The 21,127-nt window shown below is 47.6% G+C and overlaps 1 protein-coding gene across 2 annotated transcripts in view; it reads left to right on the forward strand.

The window, feature by feature from the left end:
• The window catches only part of LOC310933314 (4-aminobutyrate aminotransferase, mitochondrial-like), a gene marked incomplete at both ends in the record, with an annotated part of 96,627 nt that overhangs the window by 54,518 nt on the left and 20,982 nt on the right, over nucleotides 1-21,127 (forward strand). For both annotated transcript variants that reach the window (XM_083896776.1, XM_083896777.1), the window contains 5 exons: nucleotides 1,262-1,354; nucleotides 19,673-19,735; nucleotides 19,854-19,917; nucleotides 20,473-20,621; nucleotides 20,851-20,988. In XM_083896776.1, coding sequence (XP_083752902.1) covers nucleotides 1,262-1,354; nucleotides 19,673-19,735; nucleotides 19,854-19,917; nucleotides 20,473-20,621; nucleotides 20,851-20,988 — 507 coding nt within the window. The remainder of the gene's footprint in view (nucleotides 1-1,261; nucleotides 1,355-19,672; nucleotides 19,736-19,853; nucleotides 19,918-20,472; nucleotides 20,622-20,850; nucleotides 20,989-21,127) is intronic.

Here is a 21,127-nt window from a genome sequence, read left to right on the forward strand (position 1 = left end):
AATGAGGTCAGCCGTTAGCCGTACTAACTGTGTTTTGGAGATGTTGGAGGGTGGACATGCGACTATACGTTTTTTTAGTAACCTCCGACTGCGGAAGTCAGATGTCGTTGCTGCCGACGTGAATAACGATTTTATCAAACAACACTTAAAATTAGCCTTAGCCAGCAGCTTCAAATAAGATTCAATGTCACTCGCTCCGGCCTCAGGAATACAACGGACTGTGGTCGCTGGAGTCAAAAACATCACATTCCGTAAAATAGAGTCACCAATAACTCGAGACATTTCCTCAGCCGGTGTGTCGCTGCATGGGGAAAATGAATTTGAAATGTGGGCCGGTCGGTGCTTCTGCTAGGTTGACTATCCAGTTCTGCTTGTCCTTACCGGAGCAGCTCGGCATTAAGACGTCTGAACATGTGGTTTCCTTCCAGTCTGGCTGTTCTTCTTGCCTCCACAGCACTGAGCTTTTCCTCAGACAGGAAGCCTTCCTCTTATTCCTTCTCTTGTGACCGAGAACCTTAGCTGCAGCAGTGGTAATGCTTTGCTTGAGGTTGTCCCAGATCTTCTCTGGGTTATCCTCAACTGTAGACAGGGCAGCAAAGCGGTTGTGGAGGAGGGGGAAGAAGGAACGTTCTGTTCGCAGGTGAAAGTTGGAACAGAACTCTAGGAGTCTGGTGCCATTGTTGCAGTTATTCGTTCCATGGGGACCCAGGGCTCTTTCAAACCCGGCTCTGTCGTGCCCGGTTGTAGCGTTGAGGTCTCCAAGGATCCAGATGATGTCATGTCTGGAGATGTCATCCATCAGCACTGATAGCTGGGTGTAAAACTCATCCTTCTCCTCATCTACTGCCATGTTGGTTGGGCATAGGTTACAATGCCATTACATTCTGGTTACATTCTGCCATGACTGTGGTGTAGGCGGGTAAGGAGTCGTTTGCTCCATGTAAGACACAACCAGGGTCATCGCAGCGGCCGTTGCCTGTTGCCCATAGTTGGGTTGTAGTCAGAGGGGCAGGGGAGGTCCCGTAGGTTTAGCGGTCTTCCACTCTGACTACAACCCAGCTACAATTTGTTAAGCACTGTATACATGCAAAATAGAATTAGGTTTGTCAGTGAAAACTTAAAGTTTTTATTGTATTAAAAAGTGTCCCAACTTTTCTGGAAAATGGGGTTGTAGCTTATTTAAGAAATACATACACCCTTCTTTCCTGGTTACCTGTTCAGTGAGTAATCATGTCCTTCCTCTTGTATTCCCTCTTCTCAGGTGGCTCCAAGTGGAATGACCCGTGTTCAGACTATGGCCTGTGGCTCTTGCTCAAATGAGAATGCCTACAAAGCAATGTTTATCTGGTACAGGGTGAGTGAGAAGAAGAGCCTCAATCTTGACTTGGTTATCACTAGCACTAGCATTAGTTTTATTTTGCTTTATCTGTTAAATTGGCTAAACATAACCTGACTAACACCAAATTACATCTAAAATGCATTTGAGATTGAGTATGAGTCTGGAAAGGGTGTAATCACCACCCATTTTCAAGTGGTATCATCAAATGTGCTTTGATGTGTGGAGTGCGGCTTTCTAGTAATGGCATCCAACCAAATTTACCCAGGGGAGTTCTGTGCAGCAAGTCACTTACAATGGAAGCAACTGCCGAATTGAAAGACAGCTGCTCTGTGGTGGTCACCATATTGGATGTATATAAAAAAAAATATCTTAAACCTGCCTGTAGTGTGCCAGGGTTTTGTGTTTGGGTCCCTTTTTTTAGGCAATCCTGCAGTTGGCCAACATGGAGGCCTTGCCAGACGTGTCTGCAGAGTGAAATCGCCCGCAGTCTCGGCTTACTTAATCAGATCACCTAGCTTAATTTAATGATTAAGATTTTGTGTGAGCATAATAGATACTGACATAGTCACTGCCATTGCTGAAAACCAGCCTAAGACATTGGATGCTTGTCCTTACTGGAAGTCATGTCCTAAACATGGCTACCAACAGGGACATAATAAAAACAGATTTTAACAGCATAGCAAGATAAGAGAAAAACTTTTGCTTACGTCTGCTGTATATTAAGAATTTGTGTATGAAGTCTAGGGAGAAAATCAGTGCTTTGAGCTCTCAGGCACACAGGAGCCATGTATACTGTAGGTCTACTGCTGCCACCTTTGGAAAGTTTATAATACATGTGAACTTACCAATAGACAGTGTTGTAATGTAAGGAAGTATTTGTACTTCCTTACATTACAACACAGTGTAATTTAGTAGAATTTTCAAGTATCTGTACTTGTTACGTTATTTATATTTCTGACAACTTTCACTTTTACTCCACTACATTACCCTTATAATAAAATATGTACTTAAACTGATACAACTGTATCAGATGTCTTCGTTACTCGTTACTACAAAATAAAAGTTGACTCCGGTAGTGCCTGCTATGCCTACCACGAGTCACTGGAACATTGGCATTTAAAAACTCCCCATCCAACCTGAAGAAGCATATCAAGGTATGTGAAATTAATTTTTTCATTCAGAAAAATAACAATGTCATTGTTTCTACACATTCTATTTCATCCTTACTGACCGCAAGAGGCGGTGCTTTAGCACTGGATGACCATAACAACAAAGTCACGAGGAATGCCAGTACGTACCTCAGTGAGAGTAAAGGGTAGAGGCGGCACATTCACCCTATAGAATCTGGAGAGGATATCTGGTGATGCCCACCAGGGGCACGCCGCGCAGAGCCGCCCATGATGTAGCGACAGCCCTAGTAGAGTGGCACCGCCCTCCGGATGGCAGGGGATAACCACCGTGTTTGTACACCTGAGTGATGATGTCCATAATTCTGTGTGAGAGTCACTGTTTGGAGGGAGCACGGCCTTATTAGTACGCCGTAGTAGAGAAACAGCTGTTCTGACCGTCTCAAGCTCGCGGTCGAAGTTATATAGGCTCTTAAGGCCTGGACAGGGCACGGCCGTCATGACCTTTCCTCCCCTGCTGGGAGGATAAACTGTGCCAGGATCAAGGTTTGACGATGAGAGAACCTGAGGAGGAAAAGCCCGTATTCGGCCACAGAGTGACCCCTGAGCCATCTGAGTCTGAGTTCGACCTCAGACATGAGTCCCTCACAGAGAGAGCATGTAGCTCCTCAGCACTCCTTACTAAAGTGATGGTGAGGAGAAAGGCAGTCTTTAACTCAAGGGGGGGGGGGGGGCAGCACTGGGGCAGACCCCAAGCCAGAATTCTCTGTACCCTTGGTAGTTGTAGCCTTGAGGCTTTCCTTTAAGGAAAAGGACACGAGTCTGTGGCACTCCACGGTGTTGTCATCAACTTGAGTGTGTCGAGAGGAAAAGCCCGCCACATAAGCCCTCCCGTCCGCCATTCGGGAGTGGCTGTAGGAACTACAAAATTGTTGTAGTTGTATAGTAGACGGGGCCCTCGCCCCCGTCGGAACACCAGGCAGACAGTTTACACCTGTTCACATACTGCATTTGGGTAGAAAGCTCCATAGTTTTCAGTGTGGTACATTGGGCTGTGTCTGAACACTCTGCCCGGAGGTCGTGCCCTGCATTGGCCGACCCAGAGCTGGAGGCAATGAGGGTCAGGATGCCAGACCTGGCCCCCTAACTGAGACAGGAGATCCAACCTGTCGGGGAGACGCCGCGATGAGCTGCAGCAGAGCCTGTGCAGCAGAGGAAAACATGTCATCCCTGGCCAGAAAAGGGGGCCACCAGTAGCAGGTTGTGGCCCTGCTGGAGGACCCTCTGCAGTGTTTGAGGAATCAGCGGCTCTGTGGGAAGGCATAGATAAGAGCTTCTGGGCGATCGTGTGCGAGAGCATCCCCGCGGCTGAGAAGGGCTGGCCTTCTCTGTCAAGGAGAACCAGAGGGGGGCAGTGGGTCGACTCCTCTGTGGCAAAGAGATCCCCCTCTGCCCTGCCGAAAAAACATCCCAGATATTAAATACCACCTCTACATCAGAGTGTGTGCAATTATGTCAGAGAGAGACGGTTGAGACATTGTCTGACCGTACTAGCACATGCCTCTACTGAAGGAACTGAAGAAAAAGCTGCAGTGCCATGTGCACTGCCCGTAGCTGTGAGGGATACATCCGTGTGACAGTCTCCCGAAGGCGTGCCCTGAAGAAGAAACCATCTCACCCTCCGTGGGGCCAGAGCAGGCCGAGGAGGCAGGAGGCCAAGGAGGCAGGAGGCCAAGGAGGCAGCGTTGTGATGCCTAAGCTTCCTGTGCTGGTGCCACTTGGCATACAAGTGGAAAACTGTTCGGCCACCTCTGAAGGGGGCGTAGTGGTAGCGGGCCTAAGGGAGCCACAGTGGCAGCAGCTGTTAGCTTGCCTAAGAGGCGCATATACTGGGCGTAGCGCAAGCAGCGGCCCTTCTGAAGAGGAGAAGGAGGATGAGGATGTCGTCCACACGCCGAAGTGATGGACAGGCCCTCATGGCAACAGCATCCAGAGTCACCCCCCTAGAAAAGTGTACTCTGAGAGGGAACCAGGCAGCTCATTGTGAAAATCACTCTGAGGATGTTCATGCCCCGCGACTGCAGGGGGGAGAGGGCTGCTGCCACACACCTGGCAAGCACCAGTGGTGAAGGGAGAGGCCGAACGGGAGCAGTGAGCACCCCGGACTGATAATGGCGGCCCTGAGAGCAGGCTGCAGAAAATGCCTGGTGCTATGGGGACGTGAAAGTACGCGTCCTTCAAGAATAAGAGGTAAACCATTCCCCTGTAAAAGCCAGTACGCAGAACCACTGCATTACTGAGCATGTGGAACTTCGTGAACTTCAGGAACCTGTTGTCCCCTCAAGTTGAGTGATAGGGCGGAGTCTTTTACTTTTCCATGAGAAAGTAAGTTGAGTAGAACCCCATGGTGACAGGGTTTTTTTCTCTCGGGTCGCGTATAATGGTCATTTGACCAGGCTGTAGGTTGGGGGTGTCGGAACTGAAATTTGTACCTGTGGGGTTAAGGTGGAATCACCTAAGGGCCTGTGGTGAAAACAGTCCAGTAGCTGAGCTGCTGCTGGAAAAAAGAAGCCGATAATCAGCCACTGAATCTCCCCTGAGCTAGCCACTGGCGGCGAGTCAAAACAGTGGGGGAGCTGGGCTGGTTCACGCCTGAAGAGGCACTGGCAGGAGCCGGCTGAGCCTGTGGGGCCATGCGAATGGTGGCACCCATGAAGTTATACCCGCCACTGCTGGCTGGGGAGCGGGAGCTCACCCCAAGGGTGTGTGAGGCAGCACCTTGGGGAACCACATTGGCCCCATTGTTGGTGAACTCGGTGGCTGAAGCCGCCACGGAGAGTACATCTTCCTCCGGTTCGGCCGTGGCAGCGGGGAAGCGGAAAAACCTGCGTCCACTGCACCGATCCCAGAACTGGACGGCTATGAAGAGGGTCTTCATCTAGTTTAACTCCTCAGTCAGCTGGTCCCCCCTGGAGGCCAGTTTAGACTCCTCGACCCTCTTCCCAGAGGGGGCGCCCACAGCCTCTGCAGCCGAAGTCGATTAGGCTGTGCTGGTGGCAGTCGCTGGGCTGGGGTCAGCTGGTCCGGTTCCGGAACATGACCCAGCAGGTGTTCAACCTCAGCCAGTCTGGCAACCCGCACTGCCCTGGGCATGAAGCTGCAGTTCATGCACGGATCCTCCGACAGCCCCTCCCTCAGGTGTTCGAGGCCAAGGCACGGAGGGCACCTATCATGACCGTCCTCCGGCTGCAGGGAGGCCATACAGGTCGCACAGGAGTGGTCACCAAGCATGGTGACAGTCGGCGGCTGTAGAGTGGGAGAAGCAACAGATGCTGGGAGAGGGAGCGAGAACACTGCCTTCACCAACAGGTGTCGCACGGCCGTAGTTAGGGTAAGTGGTTCTTCACACTAACTATGAGGCCAACGGCGTCCGCCTATGCTGGGAGCGGGAGCGAGAACACTGCCATCACCAGCAAAGGTCAGCTTACTGCGCCAGTACAGACTGTCACCACCGAGCAGACACAGCTCGATGTGGCTGTTACTGACGGTAAGTAGTATACACCTGTGATGGGAGAGGGAGCGAGCACACTGCCTTCACCAACAGGTGTCGCACAGCCGAATACAGTTAGGATTAGTGGTTCTTCACACTAACTATGAGGGCACCAGCATCCGCCTATGCTGGGAGCGGGAGCGAGAACACTGCCTTCACCGGCAAAGGCCAGCTTGCTGCGCCAATACAGACTGTCGCCACCGAGCAGACGCAGCTCGAGATGTGGCTGTTACTGACGGTTAGTAGCATACACCTGTGATGGGAGAGGGAGCGAGCGCACTGCCTTCACCAACAGGTGTCGCACAGACAAATACAGTTAGCCTTAGTGGGCTCTTCACACTTCTGCTAACTGGAGGGCAACAGCACCTGCCTATGCTGGGAGTGGGAGCGAGAGCACTGCCTTCACCAGCAAAAGGTCGGCTTGCTGCGCCGAATACAACCATCCCACCTAGCAACACAGCTCAAGATATGGCTGTTACTAGAGGTAGGAGTATACACCTGCGATGGGAAAGGGAGCGAACACACTGCCTTCACGAACAGGTATCCAATGCAGTTGGCCTTAGTGGAACACGTCTGCTTACTACAGGGGACTAGAATGAAGAGTACAGCCAACGGTGTATCATCATCATCAACACAGTAAAAACCCAAAGCAAAAGCAGTACTCACTGTACAGTTACTCCCAGATAACTGTAGTACAGATGTCAGGAGAGGGAGCGAATACACTGGTTTCACTGACATATGTATAATGTACCGATTACACATACGCAAGGTCAAGCAAGCAGTGCTGACACTAGCGCCTGTAACTAAGAACACAAATGTCGGGAGAGAGAGCGCACACGCTGTCTTCACCGACACAGGAGAGTAAAAAAGAGAGACAGTACACATCGTACAGTTACTCATAGATACAGCAGAAGTACAAAGTTGGAAGAGGGAGCGAGTACGCTGGCTTCACAAACATAGAACCACCACGAAAGGTGGGCCGGGTACAACCAGCTGTGTACCGATTACACAGCCTCTAGGTCAAGCTTCTACGGATATAGCAGAAATACAGATGTCAGGAGGGAGTGAGTACGCTGGCTTCACCGACATATGAAGCTACAACTGGAGGTGGGTACGAACAGCGGTGTAGCGATTATGCAGACGCTAGGTCAAGTGAGCAATGTTGACCGCCAGCGCAACAACCCAATGTCGGGAGAGAGAGCGGACACGCTGTCTTTACCAATACATGAAATGAAAAAACAAAGCGAGAAACGGTACTCACTGTACAGTTACTCACGGATAACAGTAGTACAGATGTCAGGAGAGGGAGCGAGTACACTGGCTTCACTGACATGTATAATGTACAGATTATGCAGACACTAGATTAAGTAGCAGTGCTGACACTAGTGCCTGTAATTAAATCACAAATGTCGAAGAGAGAGCACACACGCTGTCTGCACCGACACATGACAGTAAAAAAGGAGAGAGGCAGTACACGTTGTACTGTTACTCATAGATACAGCATAAGTACGGGTGTCGGGGCTTCACCGACATACAACTACAACGAAAGGCGGGTACAACCAATTGTGTAGCGATTACACAGACTCTGTGTCTTAAAGCAATGCTGTCTTCATAACATGGAAAAGTACAGATAAAAAACGGTACAAGTTGTACAATTACTCACAGATATAGGAGTAGTACAGATGCACTTTCTTCACCAACATATGACCGCAACAAAGCGGGTACTATCAGCTGTGTACCGATTATACAGACGCTAGGTCGAGCAGGCAATGCTAACCGCTAGCGCCCGTAATTAACACACAGAAATGTCGGGAGAGAGCGCACAACGCCTTCACCGACTTAATTTTACCGGGAAGACATATTCTCAAAGGAGGCGAAAGACGCCTGGTATACTCAGCCAGTTGTAGCGTTGGCTGATCCAACTTCTATTAGGGGGTGTTCACGGCGAACCGCGACGAACCTCCCGTCTCCGCTCGTCGCAGCCCTTGGAGGGCGAGCAGCTCGCAGCTCCGACAGATTGTCACAAGGCTACCAGCGACGAAGCGGCGATGAACGCTTTAATTCAGCTAGAGTTCGCTGATATGCGTCTACCTGCAAAGCGAGAAGATGAAAAGGAACAGATCCTCTGATGTCACCGGAAGATATAGGCTAGCCGGCGTCATCAGGGGTCATGGGTGACTTTGTTGGTATAAACACTCGACCTGCGCATGCGCAAGATGGAGACATTCAGTGCTAAAGCACCGCCTCTGGCGGTCAGTAAGGATGAAATAGAACTTTAATTATGGATGCATGGATAGTACATAAAATAACAAACCGTAAGTGAAAACTTAAATTTGGGGTCATAACATGTTACAGAGTTCTATTAGATCTATAAGTTAAATTTTCATCCTCACTATTTCAGGAATTGACTACATCAGTCAGCACATCGAAGAACCCTCCCTTCAGCAAGAAGATGCTAGCCATTCCAGAAGATGCTAGCCGGTCCGTGAAGCTGTCAGAAACAGTCCTCTGCCTGCCTCAGAAGCCTGTGAAAGGATCACAGCATCGCAGAACTTGTCTTTAGTCCAAGAAGTGCGAGACTGAATTCTCACAATTTTGAAAACCAACTTCTTCTGAAAATGAAACACGAACACCTTTTCACATTCAATTGTGTCCAGCCATGGCAAAACCAGTCACAAGTCCACTTAGGGACATTTGGAGTTATTTACAGATATCCAAAAATGCCCAACACATGCAAACCAGATAATATTTGAAGAAGATATGGCAATTTGAATGTAGACACTCCTCAAACTGCTTTAGGGAGAATTTCAGCCTCAAATAAGTACACCTTCTGAGAGCCAAGAGACAGAATCATCACATTTACATAGCACAACCCCCTCCTGGTCTAAGCTGTCAGTGAAACCACACCCTGCTCTGTTCTGCATGAGCACAGATACTATTGTTGTGAGCTACACTGCTACACAGAACAATACATATACAATACATGAAAAAACTGGACATAATATCCTCTTAAGTTTTTAAATGAAATAACCTAAAAAATATATAGGGGGGGTGGGGGGGGGGCTTATTCGGTTATCATTTCTTGTCCTTACACTCCTGTAGTCATAGTCAGTTAAATATATCATAAAGGAGACAAGCACAGTGATAAGTGAGACGTGAAATAAAGTTTATATGATTTACAGAAAGTTTGCAAGAATTATTTAAACAAAATTAGTCATGTGCGTAAGTTTAGTTAGCATAAAGATCGCTAACAGTAAACTCACCCGCAGTCTTTATGCTTTCTCTGTCTTTGTTAAGAAGTTCAGCCACAGTTGACTTATTCTCTGGTTTTCTTTACCTTCCTTTGGTCAACGAAGCTTTGATGACGACTGCTTTGATGATAATCAGGCTTTAATTTTGCACTGCACACACACACACTGCACATGCTGAATAACTGCTGGAGTGTTCCAGACACTCTCTCTCCCCCTCCACTCTCTCTTTGTACTGCATATTAATTAGCCATGTGTATTCTCCGTGATCGTCAGCTGATTGGCTGAAAAAGCAACAAAAGCTCTGGAATGTGAGATCGCCACACCCAAACTAGGAATGATTCACAGCGATAAAACAACCTTAATTCAAATACTGTGGCAAGACGAGGAATGAAGAGACGCAGGTGAGTTTAACCAGGTTTATTGCCAGAACAGTAACAGCACATGTGCCCTGGAAAACAGGGATAACACTTCCTGACCCACAACCCACTGGGTGAGAAGACACACCCCTCAGTGCCCGCCACACAGCCCCCCCTGAACACCCAGAGGGAAACCCCATGGCAAGAGTTAGTACCTCCTAGGAGGCTTAACCAGCCTGCCAAAACGATTACGCCACCCCACGTCTGAAACCGCAGGGGGGCGACAGGCAGGAGAGACACCATCCACAGCAGACTCTAAATCAGGACACACAACCGGAGAAGACACATCAGGGGCCACTAAAGGGGGGCGACCCCGACGGGGAACCTGGGCCGGCAGCACCTCTTCCCCGGCCATTGAATGAGCTGGCTTGAGCCTATCCACCGACACGCGCTCCCTACGCCCGCCCATATCCAGCACAAAACTTTTAGAGCCCACCTCCAGCACCCTAAACGGGCCATCGTAAGGGGGCTGGAGGGGCGAACGGTGAGCGTCGTGGCGCACAAAAACAAAACGAGCCAACGCAAGCTCCACAGGCACGAACGACCAAGGAGAAAAGTGGTGCACGGGCACTAGGGCTGAACGATTATGGAAAATAATCTAATTGCGATTTTTCGTGCCAATATTGCGATTGCGATTATTTTTTAAAGGTCTTAATCTTCTGTATTATTAAACAAAGACAAGCAATACATCACAAGTATGGCTAATACTATATTACATTAAAAATAAACTGTTCTTTCCTGGAAGACAGACCTCTGTTATGATGACATGAGGTGATGCATGAATTGATGATTTTTATTTAACTACTTCAATCACAATAGCATATTTGGAACTTACAAACATCTGAACATAAAGTGCTGAGAAGGAACCCTGGTGTTAAAATGAAAGTCAGTCACAAGTCACACAAAGTGCCGATTGCATATATATATGTATATATATATATATATATACATATATATACACACATATTTATTAAAATATGTGGCTTTACCACACTCAGTTTTTTGACATCTTTGAACTGCTAGACAGTCATTAAATATAATAATAATAATAATAATAATAATAATAATAAATAAATAAATAAAATATACACACAACCCGTTTTGAAGTGCGATCATATGTGTCCAACCATGGCAAAAGGGTTCACATGTCTACTTCGGGACATTTGGAGTTATATACAGATTCCGAAAGTGTGATATCTAAGCTTTCCAACAATGTCAAACCCATGTCCATCTGATCATTTTTGAAGAAGATGTGGTCATTTGAATGTAGGCACTCCTCAAACTGCTTTAGGGAGAAATTCAGCCTGAAAGATTTCGACCCTCTTGAGGAGCCAGGCCAATAGCTGCTCATTTGCATGACATTAACATGGTCACAACCCCCCACCCAGTCTAGCTGTCAGTGACATCTGATGTCTGTTAGCCCACAGGACAGTAACAGTGTAGCAGTTTGGAAAAAAAAAGGAATGAATGTAGTTCATGTCAATGTAAGGCAAGGCAAGTTTATTTGTATAGCACATTTCAACAACAAGGTAATTCAAAGTGCTTTACATAAAGCATTAAAAAGCATAGAAAAGAGACATTTATAAAATCAGATATAACATCAAAATAAAAACAAGCAGGTAAAATTTAAAGATTAAGATTAAAAAATAAAATAGATACAAATAAAAAAAAAAGATAAAAAATAAAATCAAGAGTATATATAAGGAATAGAGGTTACAGTGCAGTATTGGAAATGACTGAAATGCAGCGGCAAACAGAAAAGTCTTCACTCTTGATTTAAAAGAGGTGAGAGTTTCAGCAGACCTACAGTTTTCTGGGAGTTTGTTCCAGATATATGGTGCATAGAACTAAAATAAAGAAATAATAAAAAAAATATATATCTAAGTGTGTGAAGGAATATTTTCCAGATCATGGACTATATTATCATCTTCAATACCAGTTCCTCCCCAACAATGTGGCTGTACCCACTCTGTCCATCACAGTTGATATGCGGACTAAATGATGACATCACAAACGCACCCTCTTCTGCTTACTCTTCTGTGCTGTAACCTTTGGTGCTGGGCATGTGAAGTATTTTGCCTCATCAGAACAGAAAGGCCTGATTTTTTCAAAAAGATACGTCTGCCTGTCCATGGTCAGTCCAGGTGGGGCCAAGACGGGAAGACTGTCAACAGGGGGCAGAACTCCTGGGTTGCGCAGTAGCTGAAACTCGATAGGCTCTGCATCACTGTGAGTTTGAGCAAGCACCACACCTGGTCTGTTGGCATCAAAGCTGTGACAGAATAGAAGCACACAACAGGATATTTAAAACATGTCTCACTGTTCACATGGAACACTATTGTGTCCATTCATGATTTTTTTATTCATAAAATGCATAATTTTGAATATAAATACCTAAAGTGCTGATAACTCTTGATCTGTGGGAGCTTTCGAAAGTAGGGACTCAGATGTGTCTGCCAGTCGATGGTCTTTACTATCACTCTGCCATCTGCCGTTCCAACAAGCTGCGGAATATTGAGGCGACTTTCAGGAGAGCTGTGTTCCACTACCTGTTGACAGCAAGAACCACAATGAAAATAATTATTTTATTTTTCCAAAAAATCACATTTTACACATTACATATTGCAGTCTATATAAGCATTTGGCTATTGTATAGAAATCAATTTATACACACACCAAGAGCCTGAGCCGACCTCATGTATTGACACCACACTGAGGCCTTGGACACATGGGTTGGCAGCAACTTCACATGCCAATCCTTATGCCCAGGATTCTGAAAAAAAATACAAAAATACTTGTTTCAGATCATGGTTCATGTTAACAGGCACTTTATCACTGAATCAGTACAGATTGATCAGTAGTATTGCTTGAATTATGTGTGAATGCCACACCTTTATGTGCATGAATTGCAAGTGTAATTAACACGTTCATCACACATTGTGTTAATCATGTGTGATTCATGCATGCAAAGGTGTGGCATTCACACATAATTCAATGCAATGTTAGGTTTCGAACACGGGAGTTTCGTCTCAAAGCATTTGAATTATCAAACTGAACCTGCGGGTGTACAAAATCTCATAGAGGGCCGTGACATGCTCCCCTTACGACTTATAATACGCTCATCTGACCGAACAAAAGTTTCGATGTGCGCATCATTCTCATTGTTATAATACAGTACCGAGCTAGCGAGCTAATAACAATGTAGCCAAACGGCGTTATGAAACGCACAGTGGATTATTAAAAGACAGCGTCCCTATGTGCGTCTGTATGTGACTTTGAATGAACACTAACATAACATAGATTAACAACGTTGATGAAAACTCACCCCATAAGAACTTCAGTGCCTCCGATCAGATAAGAGGTCCGGGCTTGCTTCCTTTTCGTTGCAGTTTTACGTCTGTTAGCCTCCAAAAGTCCAATTCGATAAGAGATAGCGCGGTGCTGGCGTCATGTCATCATCTCAGACAACTACCGTGTGTGTCCTGTTCTCTTTCAGCCGCGGAATAATCATCTGTTTGTTGTTTTTGTGACGATGAAGTCTGCTAACACGTTAGCATAAAGATCGCTAGCTTAAAATGCTAACAGTCCACACACCAGCCGTCTCTGTGCTTTCGCTGTCCCTGTCCGTGAAGAAGCTGCTCAGCCACAGCTGACTTATTGTCCTGTTCTCTTTGTCTTCCTTTGTCAAACAAAGCTTTGATGATGACTGCTTTGATGATAATCACGCTTTAATTTCGCACTGCACATACACACTGCACACATACACACTGCACACATACGTTGGACATTCGACACACTCTCTCTCTCTCTCTCTCTCTCTCTCTCTCTCTCCCTCTCTCTCTCTCTCTCTCTCTCTCTCTCTCCGTATAATTAGCCATGTGTATGCTCTGTGATCGTCAGCTGATTGGCTGAAAAAACAACAAAAGCTCTGGAATGTGAGATCATCACACCCAAACTAGGAGTGATTCATAGCGATAAAACAACCTTAATTCAAACACAAAGTTTATGGTTTTAAGACCCACAATACTGTGATTTGAAGCATGTAGTGGCTTCTTCAAAACTTCAACTTGTGTAATTTTGAAAAAAACGAAAATCCCTAATTTTGGAAAAAAAAAAGTTTTCCTGTTTTCCTCGTTTTGCGCTCGGCCGAATTGTTGCCTCTTGGTCCGTGGCGGGTCACATATGGCGTAACTAGGGATGGGAATTTCAGACATTTTATTATTTTTTTTTTTTTTAAACAGCAGCAGCTACCGCAGCAATGCGGGGGTGGAAACTAACTATTCTACAGTGTACTACGTCGTTTTAGGCTCAAAAACGGTCCATTATTGAACATCAAAACAGCGATAATAAAAATGAGGGTAAAAAAAAAAAAGCGGAGCAGAGAGAAACTATCCGCTGGCACAGGTGTGTCTCCAGACGGCTCAGGTTTTTGAACCTGCGCTTGTTGTGTCCACCAGTGCAGGATCTTGACTGGGTGAGATGCCGTCTTCAATCGTGTAGACGGCTTATTGTTGTGTCCACCCCCCGTTCTTAACATTAGCGCAAGCTCGTTCGCACTACACACACGCTTGGACACGCACAGTCACTGAACAGCTGTTCGGACAGCGGCCGAAGCTCCATAGTCACCTTACCGACCCGCCCTCACCTATTCCATTCACAGAAACGGGCCGTGACTCGTCCTCCGCAACTCGCGCATGTGAGAGCGTAGGGAGCCTGCATGTGACCAGAGTGCAGCGTCTGTGGTTAGACGATCTCGTTCATTATATATATATATCACATGTTTTACACGCGCATGTCACGTGAACAGCGTATAATCGCAGCCTTTGCGGTTAGAAAATTGCACTTGATCATATCGCGATATTATCGCAAATGCGATATATCGTTCAGCCCTAACGGGCACCGGAGCAAAAGTGACCTCGGACGAAAAACGTGCGACTGGAAATGAAAGCGGGGCCGAACTCTCAGGCAAAAACTCCCCTGGAACACGGAGTGGTTGACCGAGGACCAACTCCGCAGGTGAAGCATCCAGGTCCTCTTTAGGAGCCGAGCGCAACCCGAGCATCACCCAAGGCAAACGATCCACCCAGTTAGCATCCGAGAGCGCAGCACGCAACGATGCCTTTAGCGACCGGTGAAAACGTTCACACAAGCCGTTAGCCTGAGGATGGTACGCGGTAGTACGGTGAACTTGTGTGCCCAGAGACCTTGCCAGTGCTGACCAGAGTTCTGAAACGAATTGAGAGCCTCTGTCAGAGGTGATGTCAGACGGGGAACCGAAACGCGCGACCCAAGCAGAAAGAAACGCACGCGCCACATCTGCAGATGTCGTGGAGGACAGAGGAACCGCCTCTGGCCACCTGGTGGTCTGATCCACCATTGTCAGCAGGTGTGTAAAACCCTGGGAGGGAGGCAAAGGTCCTACCAGGTCCACATGCACATGGTCAAAACGCTTGGCTGGAATCGAAAAAGGCTCAAGAGGCGCCCTAGTGTGTTGGTGAACCTTAGCGCGCTGACACGCCACGCACGTGGCCGCCCACTCCCTGACCTCCTTGCGCAGGCCAGGCCAGGCCAGACAAACTTAGATGACACCAGCCTCACCGACGCCCGGACTCCCGGATGAAAGAGCGAGTGAACCAAATCGAAAACCCGACGGCGCCAAGCAACCGGCACGACCGGTTGCTTGGCACGAGACGTCACAAAGGAGGGCGGGACTCCCTTCCTGCACCACCGCCTCCTCTAACTCGAGACCGGTACCAGCGGACCGAAGTGCAAGAATATCTGGGTCACCAGGCTGATCGGCAGCCATCGCAGAAAAATCGACCCGGAGATGCAAAGGACACACCAGCATACGCGACAGGCAATCCGCAACCGGGTTCGCTTTACCCGCCACATGCTGAATGTCCGTCGTGAACTCGGAGATAGCTGCCAGGTGGCGCTACTGGCGAGCAGACCACGGCTCTGTCACCTTCGCCATTGCAAACGTTAACGCTTTGTGGTCGACATAGGCTGTGAAAGAGCGGCCCTCCAACAGGAAACGGAAATGGCGCGTAGCGAGGTACAACGCAAGCAATTTCGGTCAAAAACGTTGTATTTGCGCTCGTTGTCTCGTAAACTACGGCTAAAGAACGCGAGGGGCTGCCACGCACCCCCCACGCGCTGCTCGACCACCGCTCCCACGGCCACGTCTGACGCATCGGTTGTGAGAGCAATGGACGCCCGAGACACGGGATGCGCCAGGAGCACCGCGTTGGCCAGGGCAGACTTAGCCCCGTCAAAAGCCCGGATTCGTTCGGCGGTCCAATCGACCTGGTCGTTGGCCTTCTTCAGTCTCAGGGCCCTGTATAGTGGCTGCAGGAGGTGGGCCGCACGAAACAGGAAACGGTTATAGAAGTTTACCATGCCCAAAAACTCCTGCAGGGACTTGACCGAGATCGGACGGGGAAAGTTTGCCACCGCCTGCACCTTAGACGGCAAAGGAACCGCGCCCTGTGACGAAATGCGATGGCCTAAGAAATCGATCACCGGCAGCCCAAACTGACACTTCGCAGTGTTGACAATCAAGCCGTGCTCGTCGAGGCGCCGGAAAACCTGTGTAAGGTGAGACAGGTGCTCACCAGCCGACGGGCTGGCCACCAAAATGACGTCCAAATAGACAAAGACAAACGCGAGGTCACGTAGCACCGAGTCCATCAGCCGCTGAAATGTCTGTGCCGCGCCCTTCAGGCCGAACGGCATACGCAGGAACTCAAAAAGCCCGAATGGCGTAATCACCGCGGTCTTGGCCACATCGTCTGCGCGCACGGGAACCTGATGATAACCACGCACCAGATCCACCTTAGAGAAAACCGTCATACCAGCAAGGCCAACCGAAAAATCCTGAATGTGCGGAATTGGATAACGGTCATGCGTGGTAATATTATTCAGAGGGCGAAAGTCACCGCACGGCCGTCAAGACCCGTCCGACTTGGGCACCATATGCAGCGGCGAGGCCCACGGGCTGTTTGAACGCCTCACGATCCCCATACGTTCCATGGTAGCAAACTCCTCTTTAGCTGTAGCTAACTTAACCGTGTCGAGGCGCCGTGCGCGTGCAAAAACAGGCGGACCCACGGTAGGAATGAAGTGTTCCACGCCATGCTTGGTAACCGCGGTAGAAAAAGCAGGCGTCGTCAGCGACGGGAAATCTGCCAGTAAACGCTGAAACACATCCCCAGACGCTGAGAAGTTAGCATGAGTTAACGGCCCAGAGCCCCCCGTCTGACATGGGTAAGTAGCAAAAGACAGCATCAATCAAACGACGGTTAGCAACATCCACCAGCAAACCATTAGTACACAAAAAATCTGCCCCGATAATGGGAACTGTAATGGAGGCTATCACAAAGTCACATTCAAAACTGCGTCCATTGAAACAAACAGTCACAGACCTGGTACCAAATGTATCGATAGAGGAGCCGTTGGCCGCACTCAACTGCGGGCCGCCGCCACGGGCCGACAGGTCCGCCTCAGCCGGAGGGAGGAGGCTCTTCTGTGAGCCGGAGTCCACCAGAAACCGTCTACCTGACAGCGAGTCCTTAACAAACAGCAGCTCCTCTCGTTCGCCAGCGCCCACAGCTGCTACTGAGCGCTGGCACCGCCGTTTCCCGGTGCCTCGAAAGCACACGGAGGGACGCAGCGCCGAGCCTTGCCCCCGAAGCGTTGGTGGAAGAAACACAGGTCCCCCCGCTGTCTTCGGGTGGAGACTCCAGCCGTCAACGCCGAATCCGCGCACTCCGCCGTCGGCAGCAGGGAATCCGACGCCACACTCTGCACGGAGACACGTCTGGAAGTCAGCAGGACGCGGTCCGCCTCCTCAGCCAAACCGCGGAAATCGCCAGCAGCCAGGCACGGAGAGTTTGCCAGGGACGTGCGCACCGGCAGCGGGAGCTGTCGCAGGAAAATATGCGGGAAAAGGAAACCGCCGTCCTCCGAGCCCAGCAAGGACAACATGGCATCCATCAGGTCCACCGCCGAACCATCGCCGAAACCGGGAAGCGAAAGGAGTTTGTCCGCTCTCTCCGCGGTGGACAGGCTGTAGCGCCGGAGAAGAAACTGCTTGAGCGCGGCGTACTTTCCGTGCCGCGGCGGGGCACGCAGGAACTGCATCACACGGCGAGTGGACTGCTGGTCCAGTGCTGCGACCACCAAATAATACCTGGAGTCGTCTGCAGTTATTCCTCGCAGGTGGAAAAGTGCCTCGATGTGCTCAAACCACGGAGCAGGATCGCTCACCCAAAATCTGGAAGCTTCACCGGCCCCGTGAAGCCGGCCGGTTGCGGGAGTTGGGGCATGGCTGAAAAGGAGGCACGTCCACCAGCTGTTGAAGAGGAGACACTTTCCTCTTCTTCTTCGAACATGTTCAAAACGGGGTCACCAATGTGGCAAGACGAGGAATGAAGAGACGCAGGTGAGTTTAACCAGGTTTATTGCCAGAACAGTAACAGCACATGTGCCCTGGAAAACAGGGATAACACTTCCTGACCCACAACCCACTGGGTGAGAAGACACACCCCTCAGTGCCCGCCACAATACAAAGTTTATGGTTTTAAGACCCACAATACTGTGATTTGATGCATGTAGTGGCTTCTTACAAACTTCAACTTGTGTAATTGGGTTAGGGTTAAAAACGGAAATCCCTAATTTTGAAAAAAAAAGCTTTTTCCTATTTCTTCTCATTTTGCGCTGGGCCGACTTGTTCCCCCTTGGGCCGTGGCGGGTCACAATTGATAACGCTATCTCTTGCCAGTTGAAAGACATGGGGCCTCATGTACAAAGACTTGCATGGATTTCCTACTAAAACTTGGTGTACGCTAAAACCCAAAAAGTGTTGTACGCACAAATTAATTCAGATGTATCAAAGTGTGCGTAAGCATGGGTCCAAGTAAACCGGCTCTCACTGAAAATTGCGCTTTAATGTTGGCCTGTTTAACAGCATTGTATGGGAATTTGATGAACCTGGATGACATACGGATGATTCCGTCCCACACCGCTGGCATGGCTCGGCTCAGGGTTGACTGGCACACTCCTGACCGAAATCGGCTTATGAGCCAATTATCATCGTTTGCAAGCAACTCCTCGCGTTCCCTAAATACTTGCTCATGTCTGATTGCACCATTTGGTGTTAATTGTTCATAAGTGTGTCTCTGATGTTCACAACACTGTGATGACTACTTGTTTTCACATTATTAACAGTTTCCCAGCATCACCACTAAGTGTCGCCAAAGGAACAATAGCCGTAGAACGCGTACGGCAGCCATGAAATTGGCGTGGGCACCGCACATTTCCAAGGTCATTTCAAATTCATACATCTGAACGTGAGCGTGGAAAAGAACGTACGCCATGTTGTTGTGCGTACGCAAACTTTGGATATGAGGCCCATGGTCTGTCTATTCTGTATGGTCATAGAACACAGAGAGAGAAAGAGAGCGCGCTTGTCACCATGCATGACATTTAAGGTTAATTTTAATGTGGTTTAGAGTTGTTCGCCTGTTGGGCTTTTATTGTTAAGATGCCACAATAACTGTTGTATACAAAATTGTAATTGTTCACTTTGTTTAAATACGTTTAATTCTAATACAAAAGTACGTTTTGTATCAGAAAATTACTTTTGATACTTAAGTACAAAAAATGTCAGGTACTTTAAGATTTTCACTCAAGTAATATTTTAAAAGGTGACTACGTGCACAACAATAGTCATGTTGTGGGCTGTGTTTTTGTACACAATCAGAGAATTATGTGTTATGTCTTATGAGAATTATGTCTGTTAACTTCATAGTTCATAAAGTCTAAAATGACTGTATCGGACTGAGTTTGTGATATCAAATATGGTATTGTGCCTTGTTAGTGCCTCATACAACCACAGCCAGGACTATCCTTTTAAAACTTTATCTCAACCACCACACGTAATTTAGCTTTGTCTCTGTGTGATGTTGTGTGTGATTCTTTTCTTCTAGAACAAGGAACGAGGCCACAACACACCGTCTGAAGAAGACCTCAGCACCTGTATGATAAACCAGGTGGGAGGAGGAAACTTTTTGCATATTATCATGTTTTATGTGATTTCCACTTACATTGTTGTATCTTATTTAACAGTGATAATGTGTTTTTCTCTCTTGTTTTATCTTTCTGTCTCAGTCTCCAGGTTGTCCTGACCTTAGCATTTTATCTTTTATGGGAGGATTCCATGGAAGAACCATAGGTATGTTACATAGTCGCATAAACACAAATCACAGGACATGAAAATCTCATTAAACAGAGTGAAGATGTTTTCCAGCAGAGTTGAGCTGCCGTATGTCCATGCACACACACTCAATGTGGTGTTTGTCTGCACAAATGGAGAAAATAAAATAATGATAATGATGCCCTTTAATTGTGATTCAAAGGTAGTGTGGGCAGTGGCAGTACCTCAGCCATGAAAGGGCATGATTAATCAAAGAATACAAACAAAAGGGACACTTTCTAAAAATGCAATAAAAACTAAAAATCTTTTAGTGAACTAAAATCATTTGTTAAATCACAAACCTCTATTAAATATACAGACCAACATGACAAAGATTGATAAGGGAATGTTACCGCTGTCAGCATTTCTCTTAATAATTGTTTTAATTGTCATTGTCAGAAGTGAAGATATTACATCATCTGCAACAGAGAGCATAGAAAGAGAAAGAGAAATGAACACACCTGAAATACTGCATGTTGAATCAGCATTGCTGTCTGTAGTCCCTTCATGGCTTCATGGTTCTCTCTTGTTTAGGCACATTGGCAACAACACACTCAAAAGCAATCCACAAGTTGGACGTGCCGTCATTTGATTGGCCCATCGCCCCGTTTCCCACACTGAAGTACCCACTGGAGGAGTTCACCAGAGAGAATGAACGAGAAGAGGCTCGCTGTCTGGAGGAGGTGAGCTCTGCATATGTGTGTGTGAGAGATGAGAGAGAGAGAGAGAGAGAGAGTATGTGTATGTAATTAATTTCCCTTTTCTGTCATAAACACTGACCTTTGAATTATTATTAGTATTATTATTTTCTTTTTTTTTAACGTGTAGCACATTAACAATTTGAAATTCAATTTGTAAATTGCTTTATAAACACATTTCGTTATTATCATTATTTTTATTATTATGGTCCAGGTGGAGGATCTGATAGTGAAGTGGAGGCAGAAGGGAAGGCCTGTGGCAGGAATTGTGACTGAACCAATCCAGGCTGAAGGTGGAGATAACCACGCCTCTGCAAACTTCTTCAAAGGCCTTCGAAACATTGCAAGCAAGGTAAAGGTTATCACTTCAAGTAATAAATTCTAATTCACATGGCAGAGGAACAACTTCAAAGAAGTAACAATTGGATATAGAGCTGCAATGGACTGCAACGACCCCTACTGATAGGACGGGAAATTGCAGTGCGTATCAG

The sequence above is a fragment of the Microchirus variegatus genome (genome assembly GCF_963457635.1).
Source record: "Microchirus variegatus genome assembly, chromosome: 10".
Lineage (NCBI taxonomy): Eukaryota > Metazoa > Chordata > Actinopteri > Pleuronectiformes > Soleidae > Microchirus > Microchirus variegatus.